This window comes from Procambarus clarkii, chromosome 53, assembly GCF_040958095.1.
Source record: "Procambarus clarkii isolate CNS0578487 chromosome 53, FALCON_Pclarkii_2.0, whole genome shotgun sequence".
In the NCBI taxonomy this organism is placed as follows: Eukaryota; Metazoa; Arthropoda; class Malacostraca; order Decapoda; family Cambaridae; genus Procambarus; species Procambarus clarkii.
The window spans coordinates 35,298,003-35,311,408 of NC_091202.1; the positions used below are offsets into that span (position 1 = coordinate 35,298,003).

At 40.8% G+C, this 13,406-nt stretch overlaps 1 protein-coding gene across 1 annotated transcript in view; it reads left to right on the top strand.

Annotated features, from left to right (window-relative positions):
• Positions 1-13,406, top strand: part of LOC123767108 (uncharacterized) — a 648,486-nt gene that overhangs the window by 250,451 nt on the left and 384,629 nt on the right. Inside the window, exon 3 of the mRNA XM_069304872.1 lies at positions 8,865-9,113. Coding sequence (XP_069160973.1) covers positions 8,901-9,113 — 213 coding nt within the window. The 5' untranslated portion in view covers positions 8,865-8,900. The remainder of the gene's footprint in view (positions 1-8,864; positions 9,114-13,406) is intronic.

The window sequence follows — 13,406 nt, forward strand, 5'->3', positions numbered from 1 at the left end:
ATTGACGAATCAAACTTGGTCCACTGAATGTTCGCTTCATCGTTGAGTATCAACAGGGAATTTTGATCTTGGCCCAGGGCCCTGCCATTAGGGGTATATTGTCTCATGTTTCTCATTAATTAATCCCATTTCCCAGTCAATCTCTTCTCCTGTTTAGTAGTAGGTATCCATCAGTCTCAGGAGACTATGGAGTTGCGCTCTGGTTGTCGGTCTGGAGTGGCCTCACCAGGGCGCAAAGCTAGAGTAAGTTGATATGAGGGGAGAAGCTGTTACCCATGCAGCAGGTCCCCCCACCTCTCCACGGCGCCGAAAGTCTCCAATGGAAAGGCAAACGCTAATATTATTGGTTCCAGCGCCGTCGCAGGAACTGTCAGAACGAGGTTGAAAGGAACAACGAACTGACCTAAGGACTCCGGAGTTTACTCTCCTGTATATGTAAAAGCTAACATTATTAAAATGCTATTTTAAAATTAAAATGCTAAAATTGTCATTATCGTTGGCGCGGGATTACGGGAAGTGTTGCAGTAAGTCTCTGAACAGTTCACTGTACAACAAGGGCCAAACTGAGTGGCTTTTAGACTCATTTGTGAAATACCCTGAGAGCGCGCGCGCGCACACACACACACACACACACACACACACATATATATATATATATATATATATAAGGGGGCCTCGTAGCCTGGTGGATAGCGCGCAGGACTCGTAATTCTGTGGCGCGGGTTCGATTCCCACACGAGGCGGAAAGAAATGGGCAAAAGTTTCTTTCACCCTGAATGCCCCTGTTACCTAGCACTAAATAGGTACCTGGGAGTTAGTCAGCAGTCATGGGCTGCTTCCTGGTGTGTGTGTGTGTGTGTGTGTGTGTGTGTGTGTGTGTGTGTGTGTGTGGTGTGAAAAAAAAAGTAGTTAGTAAACAGTTGACTGACAGTCGAGAGGCGGGCCGAAAGAGCAAAGCTCAACCCCCGCAAACACAACTAGGTGAATACACACACACACACACACACACACACACACACACACACACACACACACACGACACATTGTCTGATCATCTTTAGCCAGTTTGATCAACCAAATAAAGATGAAAGCGAGAAGGGGTGGTTGGGTGGCGTGCATCTTCCTAGACTGCCAGAAGAGCTCTGATACAGTTCTTTATTTGATAATGTTATATATAAAATACAAATTTTGGACTGAAACGGAGTTATCTCACGTTAAGACAGAGTCATAGTGAGAGTGGCTGAATCAGAATAGAGAGAGATGATCGGTTTATGGGCTCTCTACTATTCTCAGTGTAAGAATGATAGTCACCCAAGGATAATATCATCCTTCTCTTCCCAAGATGTACATGTACACACTTCCGTGTCTGTCTTCTCTTTATGTACTTCTCTAAGGAGGTCTGATCAGAGACAGGGCCACGGGGACGTTGATCCCCGGAATCATGGACAGGTTTTTATTATGTACATATATATATATATATATATATATATATATATATATATATATATATATATATATATATATATATATATATAATATATCCTTAACTGTTGCCTCTGTTCACCCAGCAGTGAATGGGTACCTGGTTGTTAAACGATTTGGCGGGTCGTATTCCGGGGGACATTAGGATTAAGGACTTGCCCGAAACGCTATGCGTGCTTGTGGCTGTATAAGAATGTAAGAACTCTGGTATATATAAATGAAATAAAAGAAAATAACAATTAATTGTTTCAACTGTACAAACTCTCAAACTGAAAGAACTAAATTTCTTACATCCTAAACCTGTTTTGAGCATTAGAAACACTGTGCTCTGCATGTGTCCTATTTGCCTTATTACGAACATTCATGCATTGATCCTTTGGTTTTAAATTCTTACTAATCATAACTCCCAGATCCCTTTCGCAATCCGACTTCGCAATCTCAACACCATCTAGCTCGTATCTTGTAACCCTACCATCATTACCTAACCTCAGAACTTTACATTTATCAGCATTAAACTGCATCTGCCAATCTTTTGACCATTTTAAAACCCTATTTAGATCAACTTGGAAGTGATAGTGAGTCTTCTTCCGTGTTAATTTCCCTACCAATTTTTGTATCATCGGCAAGTTTGCAGATGTGGCTACTCAAACCTGAATCTAAATCATTTATATATATTAAAAACAACAGAGGTCCCAGGACAGAGCCCTGAAGTACTCCACTAACAACATTATCCCACTCTGACTTAACCCCATTTATACTAACTCTCTGTTTCCTTTGGTATAGCCATGCCCTAACCCAACTTAATATAGCACCCCTAATACCATGAGCCTCTATCTTTTGAATCAGTCTTTCATGTGGCACTATATCAAAAGCTTTGCTAAAGTCAAGGTACACAACATCACAATCCTTACCACTATCAACTGCCTCAATTATGCTGTAATAAAAAGATAGCAAATTTGTTAAACATGAACGGCCATTTGTAAAACCATGTTGCGAATCATTTATTAATTTATGTTTTTCAAGATGAAGTCAAATTGTATTTGCAATTATCGATTCAAGTAAGTTTCCCGCAATAGACGTTAGGCTAATTGGCCGATAGTTTGACGCAAGTAATCAATCTCCTTTCTGAAAAATTGGTACCACATTAGCTACCTTCCATGACTCTGGCACTCTGCCTGACTCTATTGATTTATTAAATATGGTAGACAGTGGGTCGCAAAGCTCCTCTTTGCATTCTTTAAGCACCCTGGCAAACACTTCATCCGGCTCCTAGGATTTGTTTGGTTTGAATTTTACTATTTGTTTAAGAACATCCTCCCTGGTAACTGCTAAACTCGTCAACCTGTCCTCGTCCCCACCCACATAGACTTGTTCGGCTGAAGGCATATTGTTAAGTTCCTCTTTAGTAAATACAGATACAAAATATTTATTAAAAGTACTACTCATCTCCTTGTCATTATCCGTTATCTGACCTGTCTCAGTTTTTAATGGACCTATCCTTTCTCTAATCTTTGTTCGATATAACTGAAAGAAACCTTTAGGATTTGTCTTTACTTGCCCTGCTATGCGAACGTCATAGTGTCTTTTTGCCCTCCTTATTTCTTTTTTTAACATTTCTAACCAGTTGAACGAATTCCAGTTCTAAACTGACTTCCCCATTCTTAATCCTTTTGTACCACGCTCTCTTTCTACCTATAAGGTTCTTCAGATCCTAATTGTTATCCACTTCGGGTCATTAGTATTCGATCTATTCAATTTATATGGTATACAACGTTCCTGTGCTTTGCTTAAAATTATTTATAAATAAGTTATATTTTGAATCCACATCGAAATCCATTTTTACGTCAACTATCGCTGGGTTCATGTCTCGCTTCAAGACCGGCCCACACCCATGCCCAAGACTTTCCAATCTATTTGATCCAAAAAATTTATAAGGCTATTAACATCCGCTTTTCGAAAATCTGGCACTTTAACAGAATTTTCTCCAGCAGATGTATTCCAATCTATGCTAAATCTGATTTCTTTATGATCACTGTTCTCTAACTCACTCCCTATTTCGATGTCATTAACTTGTGTTTCCCTGTTAGTTAACACTAAATCTGAGATATTATTTTCCCGCGTTGGTTCCTTAATGTAAATTCCTTATATGTAAATATATTTTCAGCACCCACGTAAATCCTCTCCGGTACGGTCTTCACCTCTCCTTCCCATCTCCCTCTTCCCTCTTACTCTCCCATCCCTGCTCCCTCTCCCAGCTCTCTCCCAGCTCCCTCTCCCAGCTCCCTCTCCCAGCTCTCTCCCAGCTCCCTCTCCCAGCTCCCTCTCTCAGCTCCCTCTCCCAGCTCCCTCTCCCAGCTTCCTCTCCCAGCTCCCTCTCCCAGCTCTCCCAGCACCCTGATACCACAACGTAATCAGCACCCACATTAAGCCCTCGTCAGCGTCCCACACCCAAGTTAGCAATGTAATTTCACCACAGTTCGCCCATGTTAATAATGCTGATGCTAGTTTCTCCCAGCAGCTTAATGAAGCTGTTTGCCTCTGGTTGTTTGGTGAGTCAGCGTGAACAGCAGCGGCCTAAAGGGGAAGGGGGCTAGCAGGAGAAAGCGCCAAGGCATTACGACTATATAGCACTGGGAAGGGGTCAGGATAAGGATTTGGGATGGGATGGGACGGGGAGGGGGGGTGGAATGGTGCCCAATTACTTAGACGGTTGAGGGGATTGAACACGGACCTGCATGAAGCGAGACCGTCGCTCTACCGTCCAGCACAAGTGGTTGGGCAACAGCAGCGACTTACAGGTTAATGTTAAATATTGATGACTTAAATAAATAAATTAAGGGATTCAATAAATTAAGGGATTCAATAAATTAAGGGAGTGGTGGGATTTATTATGTGGTGGTTTGAAAGGTTAATTTTGGTGTTCTATTCTATATGTTCGTACCTACATGCACCTGTTGCTTGGTAGGCTTAGCTCCTGGGCCCCATCTGATCCATGACAAACATATGACGCAACTACAATTAAAAAACTAGAATTGTCTCACGAATTGTTTTTCAAGTTGTGACTCCAGTTGGTCTCAGTCTCAACTTCCTGTCTCGCCCTCTCGAGCCTTCACAACGTCACTAAAATAATGTACTAAACTTGCCCTAACTTAACCTAACCCTAGAACCCACAATAGAAAACGGGACATCACGTTAATTTTAGGGGGGTTGCTGTGATTGGTAGTACATCAGTTTTTTGTTTGGTTTTAAGGGATTTATGCTTCAAAATACAATGTCTCCCGAAAGGGACTATCAGGAGAAAGCGCCAGGCTATTATGACTATACAACCCGTTCTCGCACTTTCTTACAGTCAATATTGACTTATTAAATACGTGCATATGTGACATAGTAAACATACTAGTTTACCTTGAAAAGCTTCATAGAAAACACCGACCTTACCTAACCTTCTTAGTATGTTAAGATAAGCATCTTATTGCTTCGTAATTACACTTATTACACATAATTACACATTATTACGTAAGTACTTGGTTAGACCGTGTACTTGGCTACGCCGTGTACTTGGTTAGGCCGTGTACTTGGTTAGACCGTGTACTTGGCTACGCCGTGTACTTGGTTAGGCCGTGTACTTGGTTAGGCCGTGTACTTGGGAGTACCAAAGTGCACAGGTTCGAATCCTTATGATGGCTTCTACTGATTTTTCTCATCAGACTTAATTTAGAGTTTATAGGGAAAACATTAAGGAATTGCTTATATCATTTTGACATGATAGGCGCTTTAAGTTTTTCGATATATCGAATATAATTGTAATAATAATAAAAATAATAATTCAGAGTCATGTCGTATAAGTAGGGCGAGATTTTTCTTATTTTTCTTATCTCATAAGTCAAGATATCTCTTGAGTTAAGATAGTCCTGGTCTTGAGTCAAGATAACTCAAGATAACTATGACAAAATGTCAGATGGCAGGCTTTTACTTCATGCCAATCCCGACGCTCTGGTACTGGGCACGTTCGCAGTCCCATCAGCAAATTACCGGTAAAAATTTAGTGCAGCTTGCCGCGAGCGTCGGTACATAGTGTCCCTCCGCAGGCTTGGTGCTTTCTTTTGATAATTATTTACTAGCTGGAAGCACCAGGGGCTACATTCACGAAAGTACTTACGCAAGCACTTACGAACCTGTACATCTTTTCTCAATCTTTGGCGGCTTTGTTTTCAATTATTAAACAGTTAATGAGCCCCGAAGCACCAGGAGGCTGTTTATAACAATAACAACAGTTCATTGGGAAGTTTTCATGCTTGTAAATTATTTAATAAATGTAACCAAAGCCGTCAAAGATTGAGGAAAGATGTACACGTTCGTAAGTGCTTGCGTAACTGCTTCGTGAATCTGGCTTCTGGCCTTCCACCTCGAACAGAGACAGACAGACAGACAGACAGACAGACAGACAGACAGACAGACAGACAGCCGGCTGTGATACAATATGAGTCCCTCCGGTATTGAAAGTAAATAAAAAATACAGAGTAGATTTTATTAGAGCTGCAGTTGTGGCTCTAGACTCAGTGACATCTAATAAAAAAGTGTTAGATTTTATTTGCTAAAATAAATGCCGTAAAAAATAAATTTCCTTTGACAAGCCATCGGCTTCCTGTCCTCGTCGAGGCCACTAGAGTGTTAAGGGGGCACCTCAGGTAAATTCAGGTACATTTATCACGATAATGACGTATTTGAATGATTGCCAAAGTTTATATTTAATATCGGTTGAACTTTACTGAAAGTTAAAGTCGACTTTAAACGTTCTAACTAATTGAGATTATCGAGGTCTCCCTTAGACCAACTACTGAACCTCCCTCTTTTCCCCAGGATGCCACCCACAACAGTTGCGTAACTCCCGGGGACCAATTTTACTACTAGGTGAACAGAAGTAGCAGGTGAGAGGGCGCGTGCCCAACCGTTGCTGTCCTCTCCAAGGATTGAGCCTGGGGTCCCTTGACTGTGAACGGGGACGTTGATCACGATCATTTCATATTTTTAATGATGGATTAAAATCCGGATTTTGATCTGTAATCCAATTAATCAAAATAAAATAAAATCCGTCATGTTTTTTACTAATAATCTAAACATTTTAACATGAGATTTACTTAAGAAATTGAGGTAAATTCTAAAATAGCATTTCTTGACACTTTAATGACTGATAGTCGAGATCTATCACAATCTATCAGTCAATCTATCACTATTTCTTCCATAAACCATCAATGACTCTAGCTTCCTTATTTATGTGTTTGTCCCAAGCAATTTAAAGTAAAATATTATTAAAAAAATAACAATAAATAGAGTTTTCAACCTTTTATTTTTACTATAAACTATTTGATGTTGTGATCAGTGTATTAAGGTCTTATTACTCGAGTGCTTCTCCAAGCAAAATGTTTTACATGAAATTTTAAGAAAAATTCTACAATTCTCATCCATTGTTAAAATGTAAAAAACTCAGGATATTAATTATATATATATATATATATATATATATATATATATATATATATATATATATATATATATATATATATATATATATATATATATATATATATATGTCGTACCTAGTAGCCAGAACGCACTTCTGAGCCTACTATGCAAGGCCCGATTTGCCTAATAAGCCAAGTTTTCATGAATTAATTGTTTTTCGACTACCTAACCTACCTAACCTAACCTAACTTTTTCGGATACCTAACCTACCCTAACCTATAAAGATAGGTTAGGTTAGGTTAGGTAGGGCTGGTTAGGTTCGGTCATATATCTACGTTAATTTTAACTCCAATAAAATAAAGTTGACCTCATACATAATGAAATGGGTAGCTTTATCATTTCGTAAGAAAAAAATTAGAGAAAATATATTAATTCAGGAAAACTTGGCTTATTAGGCAAATCGGACCTTGCATAGTAGGCTCAGAAGTGCGTTCTGGCTACTAGGTACGACATATATATATATATATATATATATATATATATATATATATATATATATATATATATATATATATATATATATATATATATATATATATATATATAACGTTCTTATATTGTACTGTTAGTAATCATATTTCTAAAGGACTTGTAAACATTTTTAGCCAGTCACAACTGATTTTTCAAGCTACGGTTACCATTGAATTACCAATGAATAACCTCAATGAATATTGGAATTTATATAAAGCCTATTAGTCTTTCACATTTTGGTCTCAGATCTGGTGTAGTTTATCATTTTAAGACTTTGATTTGTAATGTTCGAGTCGTGGGAAATACCTCACAATATCTTACAGGATTAAATGAACACATTAAGGTTACCTTACAGGATTTACAGGCACTGTAAGGTACCTTACAGGTACTGTAAAGTATCTTACAGGATTGCCCTTTAATTAATTGAACCAATGATTCACTCTTTCATTTGTCGGACTAGAGTTTAAGATTCTGCGGCCAGATTCACGAAGTAGTTACGCAAGCACTTACGAACTTGTACATCTTTTCTCAATCTTTGGCGGCTTTGTTTACAATTATTAAACAGTTAATGAGCTCCGAAGCACCAGGAGGCTTTTTATAACAATAACAACAGTTGAATGGGAAGTTTTCATGCTTGTAAACTGTTTATTGAATGTAACCAAAACCGTCAAAGATTGAGGAAAGATGGACACGTACGTAAGCACTATCGTAACTGCTTCGTGAATCTGGCCCCAGGAGTCGGTCAATATTCCTTATATGAGGTCAGAAAAGATGAACATCAGAGTTATTGACTCTGATGTTAACACATATTAATTAGCCCGATGTTGTTGTGGTTGTTTAAGATTCGCTACCTGGAACAAAAAGTTCCAAGTAGCACGGGCTATGGTGAGCCCGTAGTGGACTTACCTGGCACGGGAGCGGGGCTGTGACTTGAGCCCGTCCTCGTCGACAAAGACCCAATGCTCGTTATTCCAAGGATTCACAATGTTCGAATTATTCTCGAACGTGTTCGAACCGCAACTCTGTAACTGCTTCAGCCACGTTCTTCGAATACTGGGTTGTTTGGGTCTGCTTTGTTAGTCGTATTGTTTCGGTGTTTTTTATTGATAATGATTTTTATCAATCGTAGAACCTTTTATTGATATTTTTTTTGTTTTGGGAATTTTTTGTTAGTAATATTTGTGTGTTGAAAAGACATGAAGATGTTATTATTCCTCATTAAAATAAATTTTCTAAGAAAAATTATATCTGATACGTTCACATACATAAATACACACACACACACACACACTCTCACTCTCACACTCACACATACACACATACACACACACACACACACACCTCACAAGTGCCCCTCCCCCTCTAACCTCGTCCAAATCCTCTCACAGGTCAACCTAAGCGGATCTGAGGCGCCCTTCACCACGATGAAGGCAAGTCTAGTGCCCAAGCTGTTCGGCCTCCTGGTGGCGCTGTGGGCGGTGCCCGCCCTCGCCCAGAACACGCGGGAGAAGCAGCTGGGTACGGGCGGCGTGGACGTGCAGAAGAAGCAGGAGAAGACCAGCACGGGCGTAGGGGCGTGCAAGCACGGAGATCACCAGCCTCACCTCTCTCTCGCCGACCGCGTCATGAAGGCCGAGGTAACATGCTATTTTTTTACGGGATCGCCATAGCCCGTGCTACATGGATATTTCGTTCTGAGTAGTTAAATTTAAAACAATAACATGCTATGTTGCTATGTGGTGTTCTTTGTAGTCACCTAGTTGTATTCACCTAGTTGTGTTTGCGGGGGTTGAGCTTTGCTCTTTGAGCCCGCCTCTCAACCGTCAATCAACTGTTTACTAACTACTTTTTTTTCCCCACACACACCCTAGGAAGCAGCCCGTGACAGCTGACTAACTCCCAGGGACCTATTTACTGCTAGGTAACAGGGGCATTCAGGGTGAAAGAAACTTTTGCCCATTTGTTTCTGCCTGGTGCGGGAATCGAACCCGCGCCACAGAATTACAAGTCCTGCGCGCTATCCACCAGGCTACCAGGCCCCAATTTGTGCGCTCTCTACTGTGTCACAGTCACCGTGAGAATGAGAGAGTGAGAATGAGTTGATTTGAACATGAGAGAGAGGGTGAGAATGAGTAGACATGAACATGAGAGAGAGGGTGAGAATGAGTAGACATGAACATGAGAGAGAGGGTGAGAATGAGTAGACATGAACATGAGAGAGAGGGTGAGAATGAGTAGACATGAACATGAGAGAGAGGGTGAGAATGAGTAGACATGAACATGAGAGAAAGTGAGAATGAGACTGTGGAAAGTAACGCTGAAGAAAGAGCAAGAATGTGAGGCACAAAAATATACTCTTACCAGTCCAACAAAAAAACATAAAAGTGTTAATTACTTCCTCATAATGAGGTAATTTCGGTTTCAGAGTTTACGGGACCGAAAAGTGAGGTCAAAACTGAATAAGAAATTAACAAAGTGGACTGAAAATGATTTAATTTTGTCCTGATTGTTGTCCTGGACACAATGATGTTTATGTCCAGAATATAGTCCAGCCTCATGTATAGGTAGTACATATAGTAAAGATGAGGACAATTAGAAAGTAGAAATCGGTACTATTGAATTTGGACAAACCGGAAAAGTTATTGAACTGATGTTGCAAATAACCCTAACCTAACCTAACCTTCCGACCTACCTTGAGGTGCTTCCGGGGCTTAGCGTCCCCGCGGCCCGGTCGTCGACCAGGCCTCCTGGTTGCTGGACTGATCAACCAGGCTGTTGGACGCGGCTGCTCGCAGCCTGACGTATGACTCACTCACAGCCTGGTTGATCAGGTATACTTCGAAAGGTTCCTAGGTCTAATACACGATATATGAGGCCTAATATAGTACATATATGGACTATACTAAGCCTAGGAATATTTATGTTTAGTTTTAAACTAAAATAAATGAGTGAATGAATTTGAATATTTTTTCGGACTATAAAGTGAATAATATCAAATTCATTGTCCATTATTTCTATGAATGTTTGATCTTCCATATCTTTTCTTGAGGTTATTTTGAGATGATTTCGGGGCCTAGCGTCCCCGCGGCCCGGTCCTCGACCAGGTCTCCTTTTTGTTACACACACCCCAGGAAGCAGCCCGTAGCAGTTGTCTAACTCCCAGGTGCCTATTTACTGCTAGGTAACAGCGGCATCAGGGTGAAAGAAACATTTTGCCCATTTGTCTCCGCCTCCACCGGGTATCGAACCCGGAACCTCAGGACTACGAATCCGAAGCGCTGTCCACCCAGCTGTCAGGCGCCCACATGGTTACAAGAAAGTTATAGTTAGTTACTTGTGCCAACAGGACCGGGCATTAGCTCTTGGACTCCACTTTTCTATCCTCAGGTTGTATAATACAGTTACTCCTGACCTATTTCTTCATTATATCTACTTTTAAAGTGATCACTGGAATTCGCTTCTACAATCTCACCACTTGGGCTGGACGGTAGAGCTACGGTCTCGCTTCATGCAGGTCGGCGTTCAATCCCCGACCGTCCAAGTGGTTGGGCACCATTCCTTCCCCCCCCCCTCGTTCCATCCCAAATCCTTATCCTGACCCCTTCCCAGTGCTATATAGTCGTAATGGCTTGGCGTTTTCCCCTGATAATTATATTCCCTTCATTCCATTCTGTCCTTACTCTTATTCTAAAAAAAAAAATGTCATCTCTTGTGACTTCTGAATATGAAGCCTCCATTAAGTGACTTTGTTCTATTGGTATTCAGTGTGAACATTTCCACTCTGGCAATCTCCTTAAGTATTTTATACATCTCTATCATGTCTTCCCTCTCACTCCGCTTTTCTAGCAGCGTCAGATTTAGTTCCTTGAGTTTCTCTACATATTTTATCCCTCACAATTCTGGGATGAGCCTTGTTGCAGTCCTCTGAATCTTTTCAAGTTTCTTTATGTGTTTAAGTGGGAGTTCCATGACGGTGCGGCGTACTCTGATGCTTCTAACATAGGCGGTGGACAGCGATCTAAATGCCTCCTTATTTATTTTCCTGAAGGATGTTCTGATTTTCGCTGCCGTCATTATCCTACTCAAATTAGCCTCTGAGGTTAGGTTTGGTGTTACGTCCACTCCAAGGGTCTTTTTTCCTCTAGTCGTTATAGGAAGGTAGTTTCCCGTCATCGTGTATTGGCCTCTTTGATCTCATGGTGCCTATTCTCATTTCCATCACCTTACACTTGCAGGTGTTGGTTTCAAGCAGCCATTTACAAGATCAACTCTTCGGCTTGTTTAAGTCGTCCTGGAGAATCTTACAATCTTCATTTGTCATAACTCGTTTTCATTAGGTTTGCCTTGCCAGGCAAAATTTACCCATAAGTCTCAACTCCTGTAGATATGTCATTTATATAAATAAGAAATAATATGGGTCCCAACACCGAGCCTTGAGGTACTCCGCTTGTTACCCTACGACATTCAGACTTCTCGCCCCTCACTGTTACTCTCTGATTCCTCACTGTTAGGTAGTTCTTCATACATGTCTGTGCCCTTCTGCTTACTCCCGCCTGCCCCCCCCTCCCCCCCTCTCTCTCTCTCTCTCTCTCTCTCTCTCTCTCTCTCTCTCTCTCTCTCTCTCTCTCTCTCTCTCTCTCTCTCTCTCTCTCTCTCTCTCTCTCTCTCTCTCTCTCTCTCTCTCTCTCTTTCTCTCTCTCTCTCTCTCTCTCTCTCTCTCTCTCTCTCTCTCTCTCTCGAGTGTGTAGTAATCTCTCGTGAGGTACTGTAGTTACTTTGTACGGGCGTGAACCCACTCTTTGACTTCGGGCGTGAACCCTTTTTTTTGGACTTTGGGCCCTTTTTTTGACTCTTTAACCGTGTCAAAGGTCAGTTGCCACTCCTGAAATACGCAATCTGCCTAACCTTCTCTGTCCTGCCTTATTTAAGATACTTTATCAACAAACTCCAGTAGGGTCGCCAAGCACTATTTTCCTTCCCTACAGCCATGTTGATGTTGACATGTCTAATTGTTTTGACTAGTTGTTGACATGTCTAATTGTTTTGACTAATTGTTGACATGTCTAAATCTATCCAGATGTGTAACTAGCTAATCCTTATTATTCTTTCGAGTATTTTATTGGGGATGCTTGTCAGTGACACTGGTTTGCTGTTCAGTGCCTCGATGTGCAACCTGTCCTCTTAAAAATAACGTCGCTTTTGACCGTTTACCCGTATGGCCGAAAGTGGACGTAATTTGAAAATGAAAAAAAAATAAAATAAATTTGAGATTTTTTTTCAACAGCAGTAAGTTAAGGGTCCTCTGACAGGTTAGGTGGACAGGAAATTCTCATAAAGTTTCAAAGTATAATTGGAAAGTTTCCTTTTCTGACCTATGCGAGTGGGCCGGACGACTCAAACAGAAAACGGAACATAACGTCACTTTTGTGAGTCGATTTCATTTCAAATTACGTCCAAATTTGGCCATAGCGCGCATACGAGCCAAAAGTGACGATATTTTTAAGAGGACGGGTTGCTTATCGCTCTCGTTTCTTGTAATTTGATACTATATTTGCCTTCTTCCGGCAGCCTGGCAACTCCCCCGTTATAAGTTACTCATTAAAAATCAATGCTATAGGTACGCTAAGGGCTCTGCCCTCCAAACACACACCGAAACTACGACGTTGGTACAACGTTCGAACAAGTTTTAACACCTCCTAACCAGTTATAACAACCAATATATCAAGTTGTAACAACGTTCTAATACGTCATAAACACGTTAAGCCAAGATGTAACGACTTTATTACAAGTTGTAACAAGAGGAAAATAGAGACAGTTTCGGTTTGTGTTTCCAGGGTGCCACTTCTCTTATGTGGTCAATAGCTTTAGTTTTGTCTAGTGACACTAGTTGTTTCTTAACTTCCTCTGCTGTTACTTCAATCTCTAATAGT